The sequence below is a fragment of the Durio zibethinus genome, chromosome 4, assembly GCF_047325235.1.
Source record: "Durio zibethinus cultivar Kanyao isolate XHJ-2024 chromosome 4, ASM4732523v1, whole genome shotgun sequence".
NCBI classification, from domain to species: Eukaryota; Viridiplantae; Streptophyta; class Magnoliopsida; order Malvales; family Malvaceae; genus Durio; species Durio zibethinus.
The window spans coordinates 13,966,372-13,992,509 of NC_143165.1; the positions used below are offsets into that span (position 1 = coordinate 13,966,372).

General features: G+C 25.4%; 1 protein-coding gene and 1 pseudogene across 1 annotated transcript; one reads left to right on the plus strand and one right to left on the minus strand.

The window, feature by feature from the left end:
• On the plus strand, nucleotides 1-23,384 carry LOC111287853 (TMV resistance protein N-like; annotated as a pseudogene).
• Nucleotides 23,009-25,585, minus strand: LOC149519225 (disease resistance protein RPV1-like). Its single transcript, XM_089759734.1, has 2 exons — nucleotides 24,772-25,585; nucleotides 23,009-23,482 (listed from the first exon to the last, which is right to left on the minus strand). Exons 1-2 carry the CDS (start codon nucleotides 25,269-25,271, stop codon nucleotides 23,479-23,481), a joined length of 504 nt encoding a protein of 167 aa, XP_089615860.1. The 5' UTR covers nucleotides 25,272-25,585; the 3' UTR covers nucleotides 23,009-23,478.
• Nucleotides 25,586-26,138: the final 553 nt, after the last annotated feature.

Sequence of the window (26,138 nt, forward strand, 5' to 3'; positions counted from 1 at the left end):
ATGTTTTCTTCTTTCCTTGGAAATTCATCTGTTGGTCTCTTGCTTCATGCTCAAACTTTACGGTGTTTTTAATTTCTGATAAATAGAAGCAAAAGGAACTGTCTCAAACACCAGCTTGAGATATCTTCCTCTTCCACCTCCTCCTTATATCGTCGACGCTATCATCATCGTCGTCGTCTTCTCGACAGAAATATAATGTTTTCTTGAGTTTTAGAGGTGAAGATACCCGCACAAAATTCACTGATCATCTATATGCTGCTTTAATAAGAAATGGAATCTTCACTTTCAGGGATGATCCAAGGCTTGAGCCTGGAGAAGAAATAGCACCAAAACTCTTGAAAGCAATTCAAGAATCATGTTGTTCAGTAATCGTTTTCTCAGAAACATACGTTTTTTCAAGTTGGTGCATGGACGAGCTTACCGAGATTGTTGAACAGGGAAACAAGATGGGACATAAAATATTCCCAATATTTTATGATGTGAATCCATCTGATTTGGGAAAACAAACAAGGAAAGTTGCTGAAGCATTTGCGGATCATGAAGAGAGATACAAGGAAAATAAAGACAAGATCCAAAGGTGGCGAACTGCTTTAACTAAAGTAGCTAAAATCAAAGGATGGCATTTAAATAACAGGTAACTCATTATTTTCTTGTCTAGTTTTTGTTTTTAATCACAACAAATTTGAATTTTTTTTTCTTTTTTGCATTACATGTTATATAATTTAAAAAAACCTTTTCAGTCTTGTGTTTTATTGTAGAACTTCATTTAACAAAAGGTTAATTTCTGTTTTATGATGTTGTAACATAGCCTTCTTATTCTTGCTATGTTTTTTTCCCAAACTCAGAATAAATTTGTTTCTTAAAATAAAAGTGATCACCATGTTTCTTGTTTTGTTTAAATAAAAAAGACATAAAATATGCATTAAGAAATTCTTTTACTAGGTTGCTAATTATGAATTACTTATATATTAACCATTTATGAAAAATAAAATCATAAATAATTTCTCATAAATTTATAGATATTTGGTAATACTTAATTTTAATTACTGAAGCTAGTAATAAGAGACTTCAGGTTTTAAAGGCAGCCAAATTTGTTCCTTAAAAGATTATTGTATCCTTATTTTTTGGGTTTGTTTATGGCCACAATATATCGTTCTTATTCTAAAGTTATGAGATATCATGATATCTTATAATATATCATGATAAATAGTAAGAATAATACAACTTAAAAAAAAGAACAAGTTAACAGGTAAATATTAAAAAATATATACATAATTTTATTTAATTTATTAATTTAACAAATAAAAAATTATATATTTTTTAATTTTATAACATCAATTTATTTTACGAAACCAACTTAATTAATTAAATTTAATAATATATTTTTATACTTTTTTTATCATTACATTTAGAATTATTAAAACTTTTTTTTGAGGATAAGGCATTTCAAACTCATGTTATATCTAATGATATGAATTTTATGATTATTTTCATCTTTTTATGTTAACAAAATTTTTTTATTTAGAATCTTTTAATTTAAAAATATCAATTCTTTTACATTATCAGTTTAATTATTTACTCTAATTTTTTTGTTACACTTGCTGTCACTTTCTATTTCATTTAAAATTATCATAATTCTTTCTTAAGGTATTACAATGTCAAATAATATCAATTTTACAATTATTTTCACTTTTTTTTTACGTTAACACTTATTTTTTGGTTTGAAATTAATTTTTATTTATAGTAATAATTTTTTACATTACCAATTAATTATTTACGTTACAATAATATGTTTTTATACTTGTTCATATCTTTTATTATATTTAGAATTATCACAATTTTTTTCTTAAGGTATTACGATGCTTCTAATATACTTTGTCAAATGATATAAATTTTACGATTATTCTTCAGTTTTACATAAAATTTTATTTTTTATTAAATTATTTTTTTATTTATAATAATTCTATTATGTTGTCAACTTAATTATTTAAGTTAAAATTATTATTATTATTATTATTATTATTATTATTATTATTACGTTTGTTCTTATATTTCATTACATTTAGAATTATTACAACTTTTCCTTAGAGTGTTATGGTATTTCTAATCTATTTTATATAAAATGATACTAATTTTATGACTATTCTTACATTTTTACGTTATGATACCTGTAACAAATTTTATGTTAAATTATACAAATTTTACGATTATTCTCACTTTTTTATGTTAACACTTTTTTGGTTTAGAATTATTTTTTATTTATAATAATAATTTTTTATGTTATCAATTTAATTATTTATGTTATAATAAAATCTGTTACATTTGTTCGTATATTTTATTATATTTAGAATTATCACAAACTTTTTCTTAAGTATTACAATAGTTCAAATATATTTTATGCCTAATTATACCAAATTTAGGATTATTTTCACCTTTTTACTTTAACATTTATTTTTTGATTTAGAATTATTTTTATTTATAATACTAAATTTTTTAAGTTACAAATTTATTATGTTTCAATAATATCTTTTTACGTTTATTATTACTTTTCATTACATTTAAAATTATTAAAATTCTTTTGTTAAAGTGTAATGATATTTCTAACCATTTTATGTAAAATAATACCAATTTTTTTATTATTCTCACTATTTTATGTTAACTGTTATTTTTTATTTAAAATTATTTTTATTTGTAATAATAATTTTTTTATATTACCGACTTAATTATTTATATTATAATAATATCTTTTTATACTTGTTGCTACCTTTGGTTACTTTTAGGATTATTATGACTTTTTCTTAAAGGTATTACAATACTTCTAATCATTGTACGCCAAATTATCTATTTTATGATTACTCTCACATTTTTTATATTAACACTTATTTTTTTTGTTTAGAATTATTATTCATTTGTAATAATAAATCTTTTATGTTGTCAAAAATATTATTTATGTTACAATAATTTTTTTATACTTGTTTCTACTTTTTATTATGTTTAAAATTATTATAACTTTTTGTTAAGATATTACGACACTTTTAATTTAATTTATGCCAAATGACACCAAATTTACAACTATTCTTACCCTTTTACATTATAACATTGCAACATATTTTACACTAAATGATTCTAATTTTTCAATTATTCTCACCTTTTTACGTTTACACATATTTTTTTTGTTTATAATTATTTTTTATTCATAATAATAATTTTTTTATATTGTCAACTTATATTTATGTTACAATAAATTTTTTTACGCTTGTTCTTACCTTTTATTATATTTAAAATTATCAAAAGTTTTTCTTAAGATATTACAGCTCTTCTAATATATTTTATACCAAATTATACTAATTTTATGATTATTCTCACCTTTTACGTTAATACTTATTTTTTGATTGAATTATTTTTTTATTTATAATACAAATTTTTTTAATTTACCAATTTATTCCATTTTAATAATATCTTTTTACATTTATTGTTACTTTTTATTATGTTTAGAATTATTACAATTTTTTTCTTAAGGTGTAGCGATACTTTTAACTATTTTACATTAAATAATACCAATTATACAATTATTCTCACCTTTTTATGTTGATTCTTGACTTTTTATTTAAAATTATTTTTTATTTATAATAATAGTTCTTTTATATTACCAACTTAATTGTTTATGTTCTAATAATATCTTTTTACGCTTGTTGTTACCTTTCATTACGTTTATAAATATTTTAACTTTTTTCTTAAAAGTGTTATGATACTTTTAACTATTTTATGTAAAATAATACAAATTTTATGATTACTCTTTCCCTTTTTTTTATACTAGCACTTATTTTTTAGTTTAGAATTATTAATTATTATTAGTAATAATTCTTTTATGTTACCAAAAAATATTATTTATGTTACAATAATATTTGTTTACACTTGTTCTTGCTTTTTATTATATTTAAATTTATCACAACTCTTTGTTAGGTTGCCATTACGACAATTCTATTCCAATTTATGCCAAATAATACCAAATTTACAACTATTTTTACTTTTTTATGTTATGACATTTATAACGTACTGTATGCTAAATGATTCAAATTTTACAATTACTCTCACTATTTTATGCTAACATTTTTTTTTGTTTAGAATTATTTTATTTATAATAATAATTTTTTTATGTTGTCAACTTAATTATTTACATTATAATAATATCTTTTTACATTTGTTACTTTTCATTATATTTAGGATTATCATAGCTTTTTTTTAAATGTGCTATGACACTTCTAACCATTTTACACCAAAAATACTAATTTTACAATTATTCTTATCTTTTTACTTTAATATCTATTTTTTAGTGTAGGATTATTTTTTGTTTATAATACTATTTTTTACATTACCAATTTAATTATTTACATTTTAATAATATATTTTTACACTTGTTATTACTTCTTATTTACATTTAGAATTATCACAGTATTTAATTAAGGTGTAACAATACTTATAACCATTATATATTAAATGATACTAATTTTATGATTATTCTTACTTGTTTACATTAACTTTTTTTTTTGGTTAAAAGTTATTTTTCATTTGTAATAATATATTTTTTTACATTACAATAATATTTTTTTATGCTTATTAGTACTTTTCAATACGTTTATAACTGTAACAACTCTTTGTTAGGGTGTTACAACATTTCTAACTCATTTTACGTTAAATGTCACCAATTTTATGATTATTCTTACCTTTTTATGTTAACATTTATTTGTTGGTTTAGAATTATTCTTTAAGTTTAAAGTAATAATTTTTTATGTTGTCAACTTAATTATTTACGTTACAATAATATCTTTTTATGCTTGCTCTTATTTTTATTATGTTTAAAATTATCACAACTCTCTTTTAAAGTATTACGATACTTCTAATTTTACGATAATTCTCACCTTTTTACGTTAGTCAATTTTCAATTAAAATTTTTAAATATTATATTATCTTGTCCTCTTTTTTAGGAATTTTAAATCAATTGTGTTTATCTGTTAAAATTTTCTTTTATTTGATTTGATAAATAATATTTAGTATTAATTAATTAAAATTAGATTAACCAGTTAACAAGTAATTAATTATTTTTACAATTAAAAAATCAATTATTTATATCTAACGGTTATTATTCAATGACCTTATAATTAGGTCAAAAAATTTAAATTTACTGTAGAAGTTCCCTTTATTTTTTTACTCTTAATTTCTTGGCTCATTTATGCCATACTAGTTTTTAACACGTGCATGATGCATGTGTAGTTTTATTTCTAAAAATTTATATCAATAATTTTTTTTGATATTATGATAATAATGATAAATAATGTTAATTTAATTTTGATTTTGACATAATATAAGTAAAATTTAATAACTTTTGATAAAATTTTAATAACTTTCGATGCAATTTTGGTAATCATTGATTAAATTTTAGTAACCTCTTGATGTAATTTTAATAATTAACCTTCTAATAACTTATGATATACTTTTAGTAATCATTGATAAAATTTGAATTATCATATATTTAATAATAGATTTTCGTAAGAAAACTCAGATTCAATTCTAGTATAAGATAATTTTTTATATAATAACAATATTGTTTCATTCAAATTTAGAATTTTTTTCACTAAATTTTTTATTGAATAGGTTCATGGTAGGTTTATCCAAGTCTCCCAAGATAAATTTTAAGTTTCATTTTTGCTAATAATCAAGATTCAATTCCTAACCACTCTAAGTTCAAAAAGTTTATCAATGATTAACAATTAAGTTATCATTAATTTTTTATTATATTCTCTGTAATTTACTACTAAGTTATCAGTGATTTATTATTAAATTATCAATGATTTACCACTGAATTAGTATTGATTTACTATTAACTTATGAATCATCTAGTACTAAATTATGAATCATTTACTATTAAATTGTTAATGATTTACTACTAAATTACTGATAATTTCTAATAAAGTTATAGCTGATTTACTATTAATTTAATGATGATTTACTATAAAGATATCAATAATTGACTAATTTATGACTAAATTATCAATAATTTACATATAAATTATATATGATTTATTATTATGTTATTATGCATTTATTATTTTGTTATCATTAATTTACTATTTAGTTTTTGATTATTTACTACAAAATAATCATAGAATTATTACAAAATTAACTATGATTCATTATCAAGTTATCACTAATTTATATTAAATACTCTTAAGTTATTTAACTATTAAGTTATTGATGATTAACTACTACTAAGTTATATCAATTTACTTTTAGATTTCAATAATAAACTACTAAATTATCATTGATTTACTATTAAATTATTTATAATTACTACTAAATTTATCAATTAACTACTACTAAATTGAAATTTACTTACTATTAAGTTATTACTAATTTACTATTAAGTTATAATTAATTTTTTGTTAAGTTATTCATAATTAACATCTAAATTATCACTTATTTTTATTAACCTATCATTGATTTACTAATATGATGTTATACTTTTAAAACCATGAAACATGGAATTTAAACAACCCACTAATAATATATAAGATAATTTTCTTTTGATATAATAACATTATTGTTTTATTTAAATTTAGAATTTTTCACTAATTCTTTTTATTGAATAAGTTCGTGATAAGTTTATCCTAACCATTAAAATAAAAGTTTTGACTTTGTTTCTATTAGTAACCAAGGTTCAATCATAGGCGATTTCAAGTATAAAAAGTCATCAATAGTTGATAATTAATTTATCAGTTATTTATTACTAAATTATCAAAGATTTACTATCAATTATCAATGATATTTAGTTCTATTTTATGAATGATTTACCATTAACTTATTAAATATTTATCATTAAGTTGTAAATGATTTCTATTAAATTGTTGGTGATTTACCATTAAGTTATTAATAATTTATTATAAAGTTATAATTAATTTACTATCAATTTACCGATTATTCACTAAAAAGTTATCAATAATTAATTAATATACTACTAAATTATCATTGATTTACAATTAAATTATTAGTAATTTACTATTATAGTATTAATGATTTACTACTAAGTTATTAATTTATTAGTAAATTATCAATGATTTAGTATTACATTTTTATATATTTACTATTAGGATATCATTGACTTATTACTTAATTTTTTATTATTTACTATAAAATTATCACCGATTTACCATTAAATTAACTATGATTCATGATCAAGTTATTACTGATTTATATTAAATTATGCATGATTTATTATTAAGTTATTATAGATTAACTATTATGTTATAAATTATTTACTACTAAATTATACTGATTTACTTTTACTTTTTCAATGTTTAACTACTAAATTATCAATTATTTATTACTAATTTATCATTGATTTACTATCAATTAATTATATTAAACTAAATTTGATATACTATTAAATTATTACTAATTTACTATTAAATTATTACTAATTTACTATTAAATTATCATTGATTTATTACTAAGTAATCAATAATTAACTATTAAATTATCACTTATTTTTTGTTAAGTTATCCTTGATTTAGTATTATGTTATTATATATTTACAACTATATTATAATTGATTTACCATTAAGGTATTATCATATATTATTATTAATTTACTAAAAAGTTATCGATTATTTATCACTAAACGATCATTCATTTATTATTAAGTTATCATTAATTTACTATAAAATTATCGATGATTATTATTATATTATACTGATTACATTTAAGTTTTCACTGGTTAATTACTAAGTTATTAATTATCTACTACTATATTATCATTCATTTATGTATATCCAAAAAGAAAGTAATCACAATGTATGCTAGATGATGTAATTTGTAAGATAGAGAAAAAAAGAAGAAAAAATTCAAGTTTAAATGATTTGAAAAGTATGAGTAAATGCTCTTAATTTACTCCATAGTTTGACATGCAATAATATGTTAAAATCATAACTTTTTATACTAATATAAGTATTAAAACTAAATTAAATAAATATATACAATATATATTAAGTCAATATTTTAAAGAGTTTCCTCAAATTTTTTATTTCATGGTAAAATAATAGATATTAAGATAAGCATTATTAATGATTTGATTGAATTATTAGTGTATATATTTTCATACTTGTTAGTAAAGTAGAATCGTATATAAAAGATTAAAAGTTTTAAAGTGTTTTATCATCAATGGAAGTAATAAACTTTACCTTATGTTTCTATTTTTAATTATATAATTTTAAGTAAAAAATTTGTTATATATATGCTAAAAGTAATATGAACTTATTTACTAAATAAAATTTATAAAAATTAAGTAGACAATGATTTTAAAAAAATTAGATTCATAATAATTACTTTCACGTTCTTCATAAATTTTTTTTTACTAAACAAAAACCTAGATTTTTTTAATTATTGCTTCATTCTAATCACCACCATTCAAAATAACTTTTTCGATATTTTGATTCCAATCAAATTCTCCATTTAAAAATAGTAAATAATATTTTGCATTCTCTATAAAAAATTTCTTCTACTAAATGAAAAGATAGTATATTTTTAATTGTTACTTTATTCTTATTACCATCATTCAAAATGACTTTTTTGATATTTTGATGTTAATTAACTTCTTCATTTGGAAAGAGTAAAAAAATATTACGAAGGGTCATAACAACCAAAATAATGTTTAACTTTTTGCTATCTTCATGAATGAGTTTGAACTATGATATGATCACTTTCAAATATAATATTTGAATTATCTTTTTTAACCTATATAGCGGTAATTTGATTAACAAATGAATAATTATAAACTCGTTGATTTATATTAACATTTATACAATTCGAATTTCAAAATCTTCAAAAGAAATATCCTTTAATCTCTGCAAAACTTGGATATAAGGATTTTTTTTCTAAAATTATCATCTGTAACTTTATCACTTTTGTACTTAAATTTTTATTGTGTTGTGTTCTCATTTTATTTTGAAATTTATTACAAGTGTCATAATTTTAAAAAATAATTTTTATTCCATCAACTAAAAGCTTAATTTTTCTTTTATTTTAAAAATTTTATCATACATAAATTTTTATTATATAAATACATAATTTTAAAAAATAAAATAAAATAAAATCTTACCTTGAAAGAATTCACCATAAACAATTAATTTTATGTCACTTGATAGTTTTTTACTTAGAATAATTCACATTAGATCATTTAACCACCTGGATTATTTGATGTGAAAGATCATTTTACTTATAAAAAGAATCCAATAATAAAAAATTTTCATTTAAATTAAAATTTCTAAAAAACTTACTAAAGACATTTTAATCAATCACTTTTAACACTGGTTAAATTAAAATTTTATTAAGAATATTTTAATCAATCACTTTTAATATTTTTTAAGTCTAATTATAAAAAGAAAGAGTCTAATAATAAAAAATTCATATAAAAACATTTAGTAAGGATATTTTAGGCAATCAGTTTTAATGCTTTTAGAATTAAAATTTTAAAATTAAAAAAATAATTTTACATAAACTCTATTTTTAATTTTAGTTGATTTGAATTAAATTTAAATAAATTAATAAAAGTTATACATATTTAAGGATAAATTTGTTAATTTAAAATTTTATATACATAATTTTAAAAAATAAAATAAAATAAAATAAAATCTTACCTTGAAAGAATTCACCAAAAACAATTAATTTTATTTTACTGGATAATTTTTTACTTAGAATAATTTAGGTTAGATCATTCAACCACCTAGATTATTTAATGTGAAAAATCATTTTACTCATAAAAAGAGTCTAATAACAAAAAAAGGTCATTTAAATTAAAATTTCTATAAAAATTACTAATGACATTTTGATAAATCATTCTTTAATTTTTTTTAAATTAAAATTTTATTAAGAGTATTTTAATCAATCACTTTTAGTATTTTTTTTTAGCCTAATTATAAAAAGAAAGAGTCTAATAATAAAAAATTCAAATAAAAACATTTACTAAGGAAATTTTAGACAATCACTTTTAATACTTTTAAAATTAAAATTTTAAAATTTTAAAAAATTTAATTTTGCATAAATTCTATTTTTAATTTTAGTTGATTTAAATTAAATTTAAATAAATTAATAAAAGTTATCAATATTTAAGGATAAATTTGCTAATTTAAAAATTTATAGAGGTGTTTAGGTCGTTTAATATTAATAGAATTCACCAAAAATAATTAATTTTATTTTACTTGATAATTGTTTACTTAGAATAATTTACGTTAGATCATTCAACCACCTAGATTATTTAATGTGAAAAATCATTTACTTATAAAAAGAGTCTAATAATAAAAAAAGTCATTTAAATTCAAATTTCTAAAAAATTACTAATGACATTTCGATCAATCAGTTTTTTAATATCTTTTAAATTAAATAATCAATCACTTTTAGTATTTTTTTGGCCTAATTATAAAAAGAAAGAGTCTAATAATAAAAAATTCATGTAAAAACATTTAGTAAGGATATTTTGGATAATCACTTTTAATACTTTTAGAATTAAAATTTTAAAATTTTAAAAAATTTAATTTTACATAAACTCTATTTTTAATTTTAGTTGATTTAAATTAAATTTAAATAAATTAATAAAAGTTATACATATTTAAGGATAAATTTATTAATTTAAAAATTTATAAAGGTATTTAGGTCGTTCACTATTAATAGTTTTAGAGTTCATACTTTTATATATAGATGATATAGTTAATTTCATAACTAGCAACTAAAGTTTATTTCTCTTTTTGTTTGCAGGCCTGAATCAGAATTTATTGGAGAGATTGTTACAAATGTGTCAGCAAAATTATGTGAAACATATTCAGATGTTCCTGATGAGTTGGTTGGAATTAATTCACGCTTGGAAGAGTTGCATTTGAAAATAGACATTGGAAAAGAAGATGATGTCCGCATTATAGGAGTTTGTGGTATGGGCGGAATTGGTAAAACAACTCTTGCAAGAGTTGTTTATAAAATGTCCCCTCATTTTGAAGTTAAAAGCCTTCTTGGCGATGTTCGACGTAATTCAGAGAAAAATGGACTTGTTGATTTACAAAAACAACTTCTATATGAGATTTTGAAAGAAGATTTCAAATTTTCAGATGTTCAAGTAGGGAATGGAATCCTTAGTCGTAGGCTATCGCACAAGAAAGTTCTTGTTGTTATTGATAATGTCGATAACCTGCAACACTTAAAATGCTTAGTTGGAAGGCGTGATTGGTTCGGTTTAGGGAGCCGAATCATCATAACATCTAGAGATGAAGATTTGCTACGATTCCATGGGGTAGATGATGTGTATCAGCTTACAGAATTGGATTTTCATGAAGCACTTCATCTTTTCAAATTGAATGCTTTCAAGAGTGATACAGTGCCAGGAAAAGATTTCATTGAGCTTTCTGAATGTGTTGTGGTTTATGCTGGTGGTCTTCCCTTAGCTCTTGAAGTTTTGGGATCCATGTTGTGGAATAAAGATGTTTCCCAATGGAGAAGTGCAATTGAAAGACTTGAAAATGAATTTCACAAAGATATTCATGAGAGGCTTCAAATAAGCTATGATGGATTATCAGAGAAAAATATTTTTCTAGATATAGCATGCTTCTTCAACCGGGAAAAGAAAGATTTTGTAACAGAATTACTAGATGGTTGTGGGTTTTCAGCGGGTATTGGAATAAACGAACTCATTGGTAAGTCTCTGGTAAAAATTGATAAAGACAACAAATCTTTGTGGATGCATGACTTGCTACAAGAGATGGGAAGAGCAATTGTTAGAAAAAAATCTCGTGGTGAACCTGGAAAACAATGTAGATTGTGGGATGAAAAGGATGTCTATCGCGTGCTAACAGAAAGCACAGTAAGTCATTTTATAAATATTGCATATTAATTAATTTATTTATTTAAAATCTCGGCTCTACTTAAAATGAAAAATTAATTACCATGAAAAATTATTAACAAGGTATATATGTTACTAGTTAAGATTCTGTAATTTGGATATATATATACAACCAAAACTTTGGGATTACGTATGAGTATTCTTGCATATATGAAAGAATAAGATTATTATAGTTCATTTATTATAAAATAACTTTACTTTTTTGGCCAGAATAAAATAAGACTATTTAAGTGTATATTTTATTATAGTTTTATAATTTTTTTTATGAAGTTAAAATCACAATTAAGTATTTTATTTCATATAAAAAATCAAATAAATAGATAATGAAATTGGATCAAAACTTACACATGATGATACATGCAACTTGAGACAAAGCCTCATTTGCAGTATAGTTTTATAGTTAAATTATGCATTTTTCTATTTAAATTTCTCGTGTTAATCTTAATAAGATCAAACTAATTTCTTTTAGTCTTAACTGTTAAGCTTTATTTTAGAATTAGCCTAACCATTTAAAATCTTTAGTATTATGTCTCATTTTGGTCCATTCCTCTTATAATTTAGCTATTAATTTTGTTACACCGTGCATTTTATGTCTCCTTATCCTTCAGTCTTTTGATTTTTAGGGTACGGAAGCAATTGAAGGCATGGTCATCAATAGTAAAGGGTACAAAGGCATACATATACATATACATGTATTGATGTACATATAGTATTACTTAAACTTGACTTATTTTTGAACCATGGTTGCTAGATCATATATATTATTAATATTTCCTTGCATTACATCCTTTAAGTTTTTTTATTGTAGTTCTTTTAATAAAGTCAGAATTATATATGTTCAAAGGTTAGTTATCCATCTAAACTTAAAGACTTATTTGCTATTTGGAGGGTTGAACAAAAAAATAAGACTCATTTACAGATCTTAACTCTAACATTTAAGGCCCGAGTCTAATTTAAATTATATAATATATATAATTTTTTATGTTTATATAATATATATTATAATAGGAAGGGATCAACTTACACAAAAAGGTTTTATATTTTTTTTAATTATTAATTTTAATAGATATAAAAGATGAGATTAAATTATTTTTTTACTTGTTTTTCTTATCCCTTGGATCTATTGAATATATTATATAATAAAGTGAAAAAATCATAAGCAATCACCTAATAGCTCCTCAAAATTAATGTGAAAAGTCATAGGTAATCACCTAATGACTACTCAATTAAAACATAACCAATAAAAAATTGGACACATGTGCCAAAAAAAATCGTGTGGTAAAAATTTTGGTTGTTTTAACTAAAATAGTTTTGAGTATTTTAGAAGGAAAAAAGAAAAGATAGAAAAGCTTGAATATTATGCTTGCTTTCTCAAGTGTTGAAGGCTTGGCGTATTTTGAAACTCGGCATTTTTGTTTTGCTCTTGTTTTTCAGGGAACAGAGCAAGACCTTCACTTTGAATGCTGGTGCCTTCTTGAAGATGAAAAGATTAAGATTGCTCAGAGTCTCCTTGCCTTCAAGCTTCCAACAAGAAAACCATGTATTAAGAATGCTCAAAGTCTTTCATCCACTGAATTCTCAAGATCTCAAATATCTTTCTGATGAGTTACGGCTTTTAGATTGGAGTGGATATCCTTTCAGATCCTTGCCTCCAAGCTTCCAACCAGACAACCTTGTTGCACTTCTCCTACCCAATAGCCACATTGAACATCTATGGAAGGAAAACAAAGTAAGAAACACTTCATTAATTTGATGTTTGTCTTGTAGCTTATTCTAAGATTAATTATAAAAAATTTGAAGAAGATATGAAAATAATAATAAAACGAAGAGTTCAAATTGTTTTGTCTTTTCTCTCTAATTTGTTATTGTTTTCAACAGCCTTTATCTAAATTGAAATTAGTCAACCTTCAAGGCTCCAAAAACTTGATCAAGGCACCAGATTTCACAACGGCGCCAAATCTCGAAAGTTTGATTTTGGAAGATTGTACCAGACTAGTTGATGTTCATCTCGGTGTTCAAAGCAAGCTTAAACTTTTGAATTTAAGAGGCTGCAAAAGTCTTAGATCTCTTCCAAACAAAATTGGAATGGAATCTCTTGATAAATTAATTCTTTCAGGCTGCTCAAATCTTCAAAGGTTTCCAGGGATTGATGGCGAAATGGAATGTTTGCAGGAGCTTCATTTAGATGGAACAGGCATTGAAGAACTTCCCTCTTCAATTGGACGTCTCAGCCATCTTGTTTTGTTAAATCTGAAAAATTGCAATAACCTTTCGAGTCTCCCAAACAGCATAGATGGGTGCAAATGTCTAAAAATTCTTAATCTCTCTGGTTGTTCTAAAGTTGGAACTTTGCTAGAGAATTTGCTGCAAGTAGAATTTTTGGAGGAGCTTGATTTAAGTGAAACTTCCATAAGAATACCACCATCCTTCATTTTTCAATTTAAAAATCTGAAAGTTTTGTCTTTCAAAGGATGCAAGGGACCACCATCAAAATTACGATCAAATTTCCCTTCTCGTTTCTTGGCAAGAGGAAGAATAGATTCCATGGCTCTGATGTTACCTCCTTTGTCAGGTTTGAGTTCTTTAACAAAATTGAATCTGAGTGACTGCAATCTTGGGGATATTCCTAATGATATTGCTTGTCTGTCCTCTTTGAAAGAACTTTATCTTAATGGTAACAATTTCATCTGCCTTCCAGAAACTCTTAGTCGACTTTGCAAGCTTTATCTTCTTGAGTTGGTAGATTGCAGGAAGCTTAAATCGTTGCCTAAGCGTCTCCCTAGCGTACGATGCGTGTACCTAGATGGTTGTGCGTCACCGGAAGAAGATGCAGATCCAATAATAGAATGCAATTTACTTTTTGGCAAATTTGGTGAATTTAGAGGTATTAACTGCTATAAATTGGCTGAGAAAAACAATGCATTGACAATGCTGAAAAAACACATTAAGGTTGGTATCTCTCTCTCACTGAATCTCACTTTCTAGAATTTAATGTATTAGTTTCCAATCAACGGGGTTTTCTTTTCTTTTCTTTTTTTTTTTTGTTCCAGGTATTTGTGAATGTAACACGGGCCTTTGACATTTTTGTACCTTGAAGTGAAATCCCAGAATGGTTCAACCATCAGAAGGATGGATCTTCAATAAAGATAACACTGTCTCCTAATATTCAGAATGATAGTCAGTGGGTGGGAGTTGCTCTCTGCTGCGTTTTTGTTAATGATGAAGCCTACAATTTTGATGATGATAAGTGGAAGCCGTCGAAGGATATCCGCCGTCGTATGGATGGTTACTATCGTAAATATGGTCGGACCTGTTATTTCCTCCCAATGAATAGGCGGCAGCATGCCAAGAAGGACCACCTTTGGCTAACTTATATGTGTCGTTCCCAGTTTTATCTCGATGAGGTCAACGAATTTGAATCTGGAATACGAAACGGAATACGAAACGAGTCGTATTGCAAAGTGAAGAAGTATGGGCTTCGATTAGTGTACAAGAAAGATTTGGAAGAGATGGAACAAATACAAGAGAAGCACAACAGTCCAGCGTCTACAGGGAATGGTGGGGCCCTTGGAAAGCGAAAGAGAGATATCTATGAGAAGAGGGCAGGGCTGAGTGAGATTGACAGTGCTGAAGAGAGACCACCACCTAAATGGCCAAAAAAATTATAAAATTTGATGATGGGAAGAAACAATAATTCTGGTAAACTACTAAACACTCGTCTCTATAATTCTTTTTGCTAGACCTTTTATACTGTTTAATTTTATTTATTTATTTATTTCATTTTTTACATTATAGAAACTTGGATTATAATGAATTCTTTTTTATTTTTTTATTATTTGCAATTTATTCTGGACAATTAGAGGATATAAACTATCATCTGATCTCTTATAAATCTAATTTGCATTATATATAAACATATATATTTTCTTTTAATAAAGAAAATTTCATTTTATCTATGTGTGCTTTGTTCCAGGATGAATCGGATGATTATCAAGTGGAATAATTGAGACAAGCTGTTGGAGGCAAGCACATTACTCTATATAAAAGAAGGTGGGAGTGTGAAATCCGTTTGATGTCCTATGAAGAATAAACATCTTATCTTTGCTATAAGATTGTTTTGTAATTTGTTAAATTTTAAACAAAGTTTCATTTGTTGCCAATCGTGTTGCTTAGGCCTTAGTTATATTATGATTGGTTGCATATTGTAATGGTGTTTTGGTGTGATTGAGTGCCTCGTTTAATAGCTTTGTGGAACATTTTTTTAATGAAAAATAGTAGAATTTCATTAGATATCTGAAACAGTGTCGAGGGTACAAAAAAATTCAGGAAGAGACTTCAACCATAATTTTTGGTGTCCCACTTCACAATCTACTGTAGCAAGGTTATTATGTGCGAAGACACTAGCACTCCTCCTAACATAAGAAAATTGACATAAGGTAATGAATCGGACCATCATTCAGTTCATACGATGCAACAATGAATCAAACGATTCATTTTTTATATATAGTTGATCAAATATGAGTTATCAAATTGATCCTTACCACCACCATTAAGGTTCTTTTTAAGCAGCAATTCTCCAACTTAAAAAGAAATACAATAATAAACATCCTTATGATATTATCAATGTGGTTGAGCTGCATTTAATGGCAATTGCTAAATTTAATTCCAAATGCAATGTCAAATAATGTATAAAATTTCGATTTAAAACTTTGACTATGGTGAATTTGTACTCAATAAGAAAAGCACATCAAACTTGAAATTGCGCGATTACTAATGCAATTGCTTTCAATCGCAATTGTGATGGGAATCCTAATACAAAAAAAGCCTCAATTTCTTGGGAGAAAACACTACAAGAAAGTGAATATTTAGTAATGGTCAAAGTTGTTACAAAATAGCACTTTATCATTGTTAAATATTTTTTGAAATGATTTTTTGTCATTGCTATTAACTCCGTTGAAAAAGAGTTAATGCATATATTATAACGACTTTTAGTTGTTATATAAATAATGTTTTCACAACAATAAAATATCGTCATGTAAACTTTATTTTAGTAACAATAAATTTTGGATACAAAAACTTTTATGCAACATTATTTTTATCATTGCAAAAATTTTTGCATAACAATATTTTTTTGATTACTAAATTTTTAATGTAACAACAATATTGTAGTTGCTAAAAATTATTTTGCAACCACAAAATACCATTGTATAAACTTCAATTTAGCAACTATAAAATTTGATTATAAAAACTCTTACATAACAATATTATTTTAATTACATATCATATTTTGTAATGATAAAATATTATTTTAATTTTATTTTAACAACTTTTTCTTTCGGTTTCAAAAATTTTTTACGTAACAATATATTATTTTAGTTACCTTATAATATTATGCAATATAATCTTATCTAGTTGCCAATAACCTTAAGCATTATGTTTTTTGTCATTTCGATAAATAATTTTAATGACTATAATAATTGAAAAATCATTAAAAAATCTTTTACTTATCTACTATTATTGTTGGTATGTTAACACTGAAACTCTTCATTTCTTGAAGAAGCACGTCAACATCCTGCACAAGTCAGAAGTTCAAAGTACAAGTTCTTAAATATTCAGGCACACTTTTAGGTGGAAAAAAAGAGAGCAAAGTGAATACCTTTAGATATCATTTGATAGCTTATGCAAGATCACTCTAATAATGTAGTTATCGGGGATAATTTTATTATCAAAATGATCTTAATATTTGTGATATAAAAATATTTTATTTGATTAATAATGATTAATTTTAAAAAATTAAAGATCACTATATTTGGTATTATTAAAAGTCAAATATTATTTTGTATAAAAATACAAAAATAACAATGCATATTGTAATAGTTAGACAAATTAATATTTTTAAAGTTATTTATAAATAATAATTTATAAAATATTAGTAATATTTATTTATTTTAAAATAAAATAAAATAAAATCAATAAACATAGTGATCTAATCACTATCTGTCGATTATCATGATTTTTGAAGTGATCATCCCATACCAAACACTACAGTATCAGAACCATTTAATCTACACCGGTCCTAACCTGATTCAGCCAGGCTTACTAGATCAGAATTCATTTATGTTTCCTAAACTTGGACCTGAAGCTCCAATATCTATGCAAATAATAATGAAATATCATATAGAGTATAAAGACAATGACAACCATATTCCCAGGTCTTTTTTTTTTTTTCAAAGGAGACAGCTGTTTCACAAGATAAAGAAATTCAATCACCTCTGATTTTAACTCGTAAAGAATGTCAACCTCAATCGCTGCAGTACGTTTATCTGAGATAACTTTTCTTGCACTGTCTATCCAGACCTAAAGATCCTCAATGATGAAAGTGGATCACGAATGAAAATATACATTCAGAGATAACAAAATTAAATTATGAATGTTAAAAAGATATAACTTAGCCAAAGATATTTTCTATGATAACTTCTCACTTTGTTTCACATGGATTTGTGAGCTGTAAGCCCTTGAATACAATAACTCCAACTCATTAATCTGGAATTTAAACGATGAAAATAATTATCAAGATCATAGGAGAGAAGAGAAGCATCATTCTAGACCAAACTCTAAGCTCTTCTGAAAATCAAAAAGTTTAATTTAAGCGATTGGAATAATATGTACAAGCATGTCTAGAGATACCGTGGAGCATGATGATAGAGCAGCATCAATATCCTGAACCAACAAACTGGCCTCTTCAGCGCAATCCTCTGCAAAATAAACAACTACATGAGTTTTCATATACAGACAAAAGAAAAGGGAAGATTAAACATATTATGCTTAAAGCTTACTGAATCCATATCTGAACCTGCCAACAAAAAGTATTCAGCTTCCTTCAACAGATTAGTATATGCATTACCTGAAAAGGACTCTGCAAAATACTACACGAGCACGAAAGCCATTGTTATTAAAAACATAGGGATTGGAAAACTTGAATTTTCTGTAGAAAGAAGTAATACTTGTCGTGGCGAAGGGATTCATAACGCTCTGCTTCGCTCATAGCAGTTTTGCCCTTGTACTTGTGGGTTATTTCATCATTGCAACATCCAATCAGCAAATACATACCGGGAAACCTAGAAATTTACAAAATTCAATCACATATATAATCAAAAAAAGGAAAAAACCAAGCAGTTGCGTGTAAGTGAAAGACTTAGATGAAATTTCGATGAAGTTAATAAAGTTCCTAATTAAAAACAATTAAATCAAAATTAAAATTGAAAATCAAAATTAATAGATTAAAAGGTCCCATTACAAAAATCAAGTATTTAAATTTTGAAAAATTTTTAATATATGTTTTTAGATATATTTTTTATTTAAAATATTGCCAAAATTTTTATCGTTGAATAAGTATTAATTAATTTTGAAATATAAACAACATTTTTAATAATATTTTTTCATATTATTGATGTTCACATTAAATTCTATCAATTTATTGGGTTAAATTTTTTATTAAATTATTTATTTAATCATTTTTTAGAAAAAAAAATTCATAAATTTCACCTAAAAATTTTCATATAAGTTTTCTTATGCATGTAAGTAACACAAAATAAATATTTGGGATACAAATAAACAAATATCTCACACATGAAATAAAATCCACAATAATTTCAAACATAAAAACTCAAAAAATTAGAGAGATAAAAAAAAAAAAAACACCCACACATGAGAATTTTGAAAGAAACCCATTACTCACCAGGAATTTTCAAACATACTCTATCTTTATATATAAAAAAAAAAATTAAATATGCAACACTAAGGAAATGTCATTATAAATTTAATAAGATTTAGTAACAACTTTTTTATCATTATGAATATGGTATATATATTATAACAACCTTTTTTGTTACTGTGTAAAATATTTAAAATATTAAGTATTAACCAGAACAGAAAGTCATTACAAAAATAATAGTATATCACAATGACTTTTTTTGTTGTTACTAATTTAATAGAAATTTGTAACGACAAAAATTATCATTGTAAAAAATATTAAAAAAATTCAAATAAGCAATGACCATGAATTGTCTTGCTCTTATCCATTTGTTTTCCAAACCTCTGCAACAAAAAGGAAAAAAAAAAGTGTTTTCCAACCACAATGAGTGTAAAATTTTCCTAGCAAAATTAATTTCATTTTTATCATTCATAAGAAGAGAAATATTATATTATATAAAACAATTTTTTCATTTCATAATACAAGAAATATTTTTTTCATTATAAATATGATTAAATATTTATAATAAATTTTTTATCGTTGTATAAAATATTAAAATTTTGATTAAGCAATGATACCATAAAGTCGTTAGAAATATAACTAAGCAACTTAACAAATTTTTTTGTTGTTAAGAATATAATAGGAATTCACAACAATAAAAATTATTATTGTATAAAATATATAAAAAAAATCAATTAAGTAACGATCATGAGAAGTCATTGCAAATTTATTCTATTTTGCGACAATAATTTTTAATCCTTGTAAATATGATAAAAATTCTTGTAACAACTTTTTTATCATTTATAAAATATTAAAAAAAATTAAACAATGACATTAAAAAATCATTGTAAATAAAAAAAATTTTCGCAACAACTTTTATTGTTATTACAAATATAATGGGAATTCACAACAATAAAATTTATCATTGTATAAAATATGAAAAAATTCAATCAAACAATGACTATAAAAATTGTAATAAATATAACAAGATTTTGCAATGATATTTTCAGTCGTTGCAAAGTATGGTTGCTAAATATCCACTTTCTTATAGCGAAATAAGTAACTAAATTGTGATCATTAATTAGAATTAATAATGCTCTCTTCTTGTGCCTCAACATACACTCTAATCATCCTATCATGCTTGTTCCCTGCTCCAATTCAAATGACAATTGCCCTTCCCATCCAAAATCAATACTATAATAATTGGAACACGGTTAACCACTAAAGAAGATAGTTTTTTCCTATCCTAAGGTAATTAAAAATCTTTTTTTTCCAAATTGAACTAAACTGACAAATGATAAGACTTAAACATGAAACTTCAAAGGTAAGCCTCTTTCTTGCTATTGAGACAAGGTCTTATTCGCATTATAGTTTAAAAACAAAATAACAAAATTATAAATTTTCTCTATTTAAAATTATCTAGTTAGTTTAAAAGAGGAAATTTTCTTTTGGTTTAAAGCTTTGTTGAGAATTAGCGTGATAATTAAATCTAATGCAAGAAAATAGTAAGCTATGGACGCGACATGCTCATTGACATTAAAAGGTACAAAAGCAAACATACACATGTATCTATTTGTATATTATATAGTATTACTTATTATAGCTAGAATATATATTATCGAAATTTTGTCCTAGGTTGCATTCTTTTCTTTTTTTATTGGAGTTTTCTAATCGGACTTGAAATATCAACATTCTTACCCATTACATTCTCTCATACTCTCATTCTTTAGATTTGAACATGAAACTAATCAAAATTAAAATAAAAGGTCATAAGTAATCACCTAATTACTACTCAAAATTAAAACATAACCAATAAGAAATTGATTGTATTAACTAAAAATGTTTCAAAAAGAAGAAAAAAATTGATAGATGCGTGTGAATTTTGATTCTTGCTTTTGTAGGTGTTGAAAGCTTCAATATTTTGAAGCTCAATTTTGCTTTGCCCGTGGTTGTCAGGGATCAGAACAAGACGTTCACTTTGAACGCTGATGCCTTCTTGAAGATGAAAAGATTAAGATTACTCAAAGCCTTCTTTCTCCCAAATTTTCAAGATCTCAAATATCTTTCAAATGAGTTACGGCTTTTAGATTGGAGTGGATATCCTTTCAAATCCTTGCCATCAAGCTTCCAACCAGACAACCTTGTTGCACTTCTCCTACCTTATAGCCACATTGAACAACTATGGAAGGGGAACATAGTAAGAATTACTTCATTTGATGTTTGCCTTTTAGTTTATTTTGAGATGAATTATCAATGATTTGAATACTATAGGAAAAAAATGAGTTTTCTATGTTTTCATCTTTTCTCTCTAATTTATTATTGTTTTCAACAGCCTTTATATAACTTGAAACTGGTTAACCTTAAAGGCTCCCAAAAGCTGATCAAGACGCCAAACTTCACAATGACCCCTAATCTCGAAAGTTTGATTTTGGAAGGTTGTACCAGAATAGTACATGTTCATCCGTATGTCGGAGTTCTAAGGAGACTTAAACTTTTGAATTTAAGATACTGCAAAAGCCTTAGGAGTCTTCCAACAAAATTGGAAGGGAATCTCTTGAAATATTAATTCTTTCAGGTTGCTCAAATCTTAGAAGGTTTCCTGAAATTGATGGACAAATGAAATGTTTGCGGGAGCTTTATTTAGATGGAACAGGCATTGAAAAGCTTCCCTCTTCAATTGGAGATCTCAGCAATCTTGTTTTGTTAAATCTGAAAGATTACCGTAACCTTGTGAGTCTCCCAAGCATCATAGATGGGTGTAAATGTCTAAAAACTCTTAATCTCTCCGGTTGTTATAAAGTTGAAACTTTGCCAGAGAATTTGCAGCAAGTAGAATTTTTGGAGGAGCTTGATTTAAGTAAAACTACCGTAAGAAAACTTCCATCCTTCATTTTTCAATTTAAAAATCTGAAAGTTCTGTCTTTCAATGGATGCAAGGGGCAACCATCAAAATTAAGGCTGAATTTGCGTTTTCTCTTCAATGTAATGCGAAGTGGAAGTTCGGATTCCATCGCTGTGATGTTACCTCCTTTGTCAGGTTTGAGTTCTTTAACGAACCTGAATCTCAGAGACTGGAATCTTTGGGAAGGAGCTATTCCTAATGATATTTGCTGCTTATCCTCTTTGGAAAAACTTGATCTTAGTGAGAACAATTTCATGTACCTACCTACAACTCTTAATCGACTTTCCAAGCTTAAAATTCTTGGATTGTTAGATTGCAGGGAGCTTAAATCTTTGCCTGAGCTTCTAACAAGTATAGACAATGTGTTCGAAGATGGTTGTATTTCACTGGAAGTTGTTGCAGATCCAACAACAGTAGGTAATTCAAAATATAAGGGATGTATTATTGGTTTAAACTGCTACAAATTGGCTGAGAAAAACAATGCATTAACGATGCTAAAAAAACACCTTAAGGTTGGTATCGCTCTCTCTCTCTGAATCTCACTCTCTAGAATTTATTGTATTAGTTGCCAAACAACAAGAGTTTTTTTTTTTTTACAGGTATCTGCAAATGAAAGACAATTATAGGATTTTGTTATACCTGGAGGTGAAATCCCAGAATGGTTCCGCCATCGGAGGGATGGATCTTCAATAAAGGTTCCATTGCCTCCTAATATTCGGAATGATAGTCAGTGGATGGGATTTGCTTTCTGCTGTGTTTTTGTCTATGCCTCCACTGATGATGATGCTTGTTGAAAGCAGCCGAGCATCGGGTGTGAAGCTGTTATCTGTGGTAGACGTATTGTAAATGATGCTTGTTGGAAGCAGCCGAGCATCGGGTGTGAAGCTGTTATCTGTGGTAAACGTATTGTAAAAGTCGAATATATTGGCTTTCATTTTGGAAGAGAAAACACAAGGAAGCACCTTTGGCTATGTTATTTTTCTCGCGACGTGATATTTTCGCTTTACATGGAGGACAAATGTGGTGAAACTGAGAATTCATCAAGCACAGATTGGGCAAATAAAAAATGCAATGAAATTGAGTTTTTAACCAAATCCACTCCAAATTTGAAAGTGAAGAAGTGTGGGGTTCGAGTAGTGTATGGGAAAGATTTTAACGAGATGGAAGAAATACAAGAGCAATACAGCATTCCAACAAATTGTGCAGATCTTGACGATATCCATCAAGACATAGGTGGTAAATAATTAAATTGATAATGTAAAAGAATTGATACTTTTAAACTAAAAAATTCTAAATAAAAAAATTTGTTAACATAAAAAGATGAAAATAATCATAAAATTCATATAATTAGATATAACATGAGTTTGAAATGTCTTATCCTCAAAAAAAAGTTTTAATAATTCTAAATGTAATGATAAAAAAAGTATAAAAATATATTATTAAATTTAATTAATTAAGTTGGTTTCGTAAAATAAATTGATGTTATAAAAGTAAAAAATATATAATATTTTATTTGTTAAATTAGTAAATTAAATAAAATTATGTATATATTTTTTAATATTTACATGTTAACTTGTTCTTCCTTTTTTTTAAGTTATATTATTCTTACTATTTATCATGATATATTATAAGATATCCTGATATCTCATAACTTTAGAATAAGAACGATATATTGTGGCCATAAACAAACCCAAAAAATAAGGATACAATAATCTTTTAAGGAACAAATTTGGCTGCCTTTAAAACCTGAAGTCCCTTATTACTAGCTTCAGTAATTAAAATTAAGTATTACCAAATATCTATAAATTTATGAGAAATTATTTATGATTTTATTTTTCATAAATGGTTAATATATAAGTAATTCATAATTAGCAACCTAGTAAAAAAATTTCTTAATGCATATTTTATGTCTTTTTTATTTAAACAAAACAAGAAACATGGTGATCACTTTTATTTTAAGAAACAAATTTATTCTGAGTTTGGGAAAAAAACAGAGCAAGAATAAGAAGGCTATGTTACATCATAAAACAGAAATTAACCTTTTGTTAAATGAAGTTCTACAATAAAACACAAGACTGAAAAGGTTTTTTTAAATTGTATAACATGTAATGCAAAAAAGAAAAAAAAATTCAAATTTGTTGTGATTAAAAACAAAAACTAGACAAGAAAATAACGAGTTACCTGTTATTTAAATGCCATCCTTTGATTTTAGCCACTGTAGTTAAAGCAGTTCGCCACCTTTGGATCTTGTCTTTATTTTCCTTGTATCTCTCTTGATGATCGGCAAATGCTTCAGCAACTTTCCTTGTTTGTTTTCCCAAATCAGATGGATTCACATCATAAAATATTGGGAATATTTTATGTCCCATCTTGTTTCCCTGTTCAACAATCTCGGCAAGCTCGTCCATGCACCAACTTGAAAAAACATATGTTTCTGAGAAAACGATTAGTGAACACCATGATTCTTGAATTGCTTTCAAGAGTTTTGGTGCTATTTCTTCTCCAGGCTCAAGCCTTGGATCATCCCTGAAAGTGAAGATTCCATTTCTTATTAAAGCAGCATATAGATGATCAGTGAATTTTGTGCGGGTATCTTCACCTCTAAAACTCAAGAAAACATCATATTTCTGTCGAGAAGACGATGAAGAAGACGATGATGATGATGATAGCGTCGACGACATAAGGAGGAGGTGGAAGAGGAAGATATCTCAAGCTGGTGTTTGAGACAGTTCCTTTTGCTTCTATTTATCAGAAATTAAAAACACCGTAAAGTTTGAGCATGAAGCAAGAGACCAACAAATGAATTTCCAAGGAAAGAAGAAAACATCTGTCAACAATTTCTCTTTACATTGTCCAACCGTTATTTCGAATGCACCTATATATGACAACTGTGTAAGCGCGTAGTGGTGGTATTTTGGGCCACAGAAATGCTATGAAGCTCTTTCCAGGAAGAATCCAAGAAGATGAGGGGAATTGGCTGCTGTCTTGACTATTGTTTATAGAGGAAAATATTAAGAGGTTAGCTAGTAACTTTGAAAGAAATGGAGCTTGGTGATGGTTAATTACAGCTTAAGAACTGTCTGTCTAGTAACTGTCAACTTCTCTAGTTTAAAAGCACATCAGTTTCCAAGGAAAAAAAAAAAAAAGCACAAACATTTGTCAGACAATTTCCCTTTACATTAATCCCAGTTTTTTTTTCAAACAAATCTCTATGATACATATGAAAGCGCCTAGCGATGGTGTTTTGGATTAAATATCTACTATAATGTTCTTTCCAGGAAAATTCGAAGAAGAAAGAATGGTAAATTGCTGTAGGTAAAAATTGACTAAGTGATGACTAAGGGAGCCAACTTCTTTTTCTGTTTTCAAACATTAATTGTTGTTTTGTTTTATTTTTGTGGTGTCCATCAAGTCCCATTTTGAACAGTCAAATTGTGGAAGAAGAATAATATGAGAATTTTAGAGCTTTTAGTTGGCCCTTGAGAGTAAATACAGGGGAAGCTTCAATGAAAAATCACCGGTTTTTCCATTTTTGGACCACTATTTGA

Excerpts from the sequence above, each read along its gene's own strand:
- LOC149519225 (XM_089759734.1), bottom strand. The coding sequence starts at position 25,271 with ATGTCGTCGACGCTATCATCATCATCATCGTCTTCTTCATCGTCTTCT.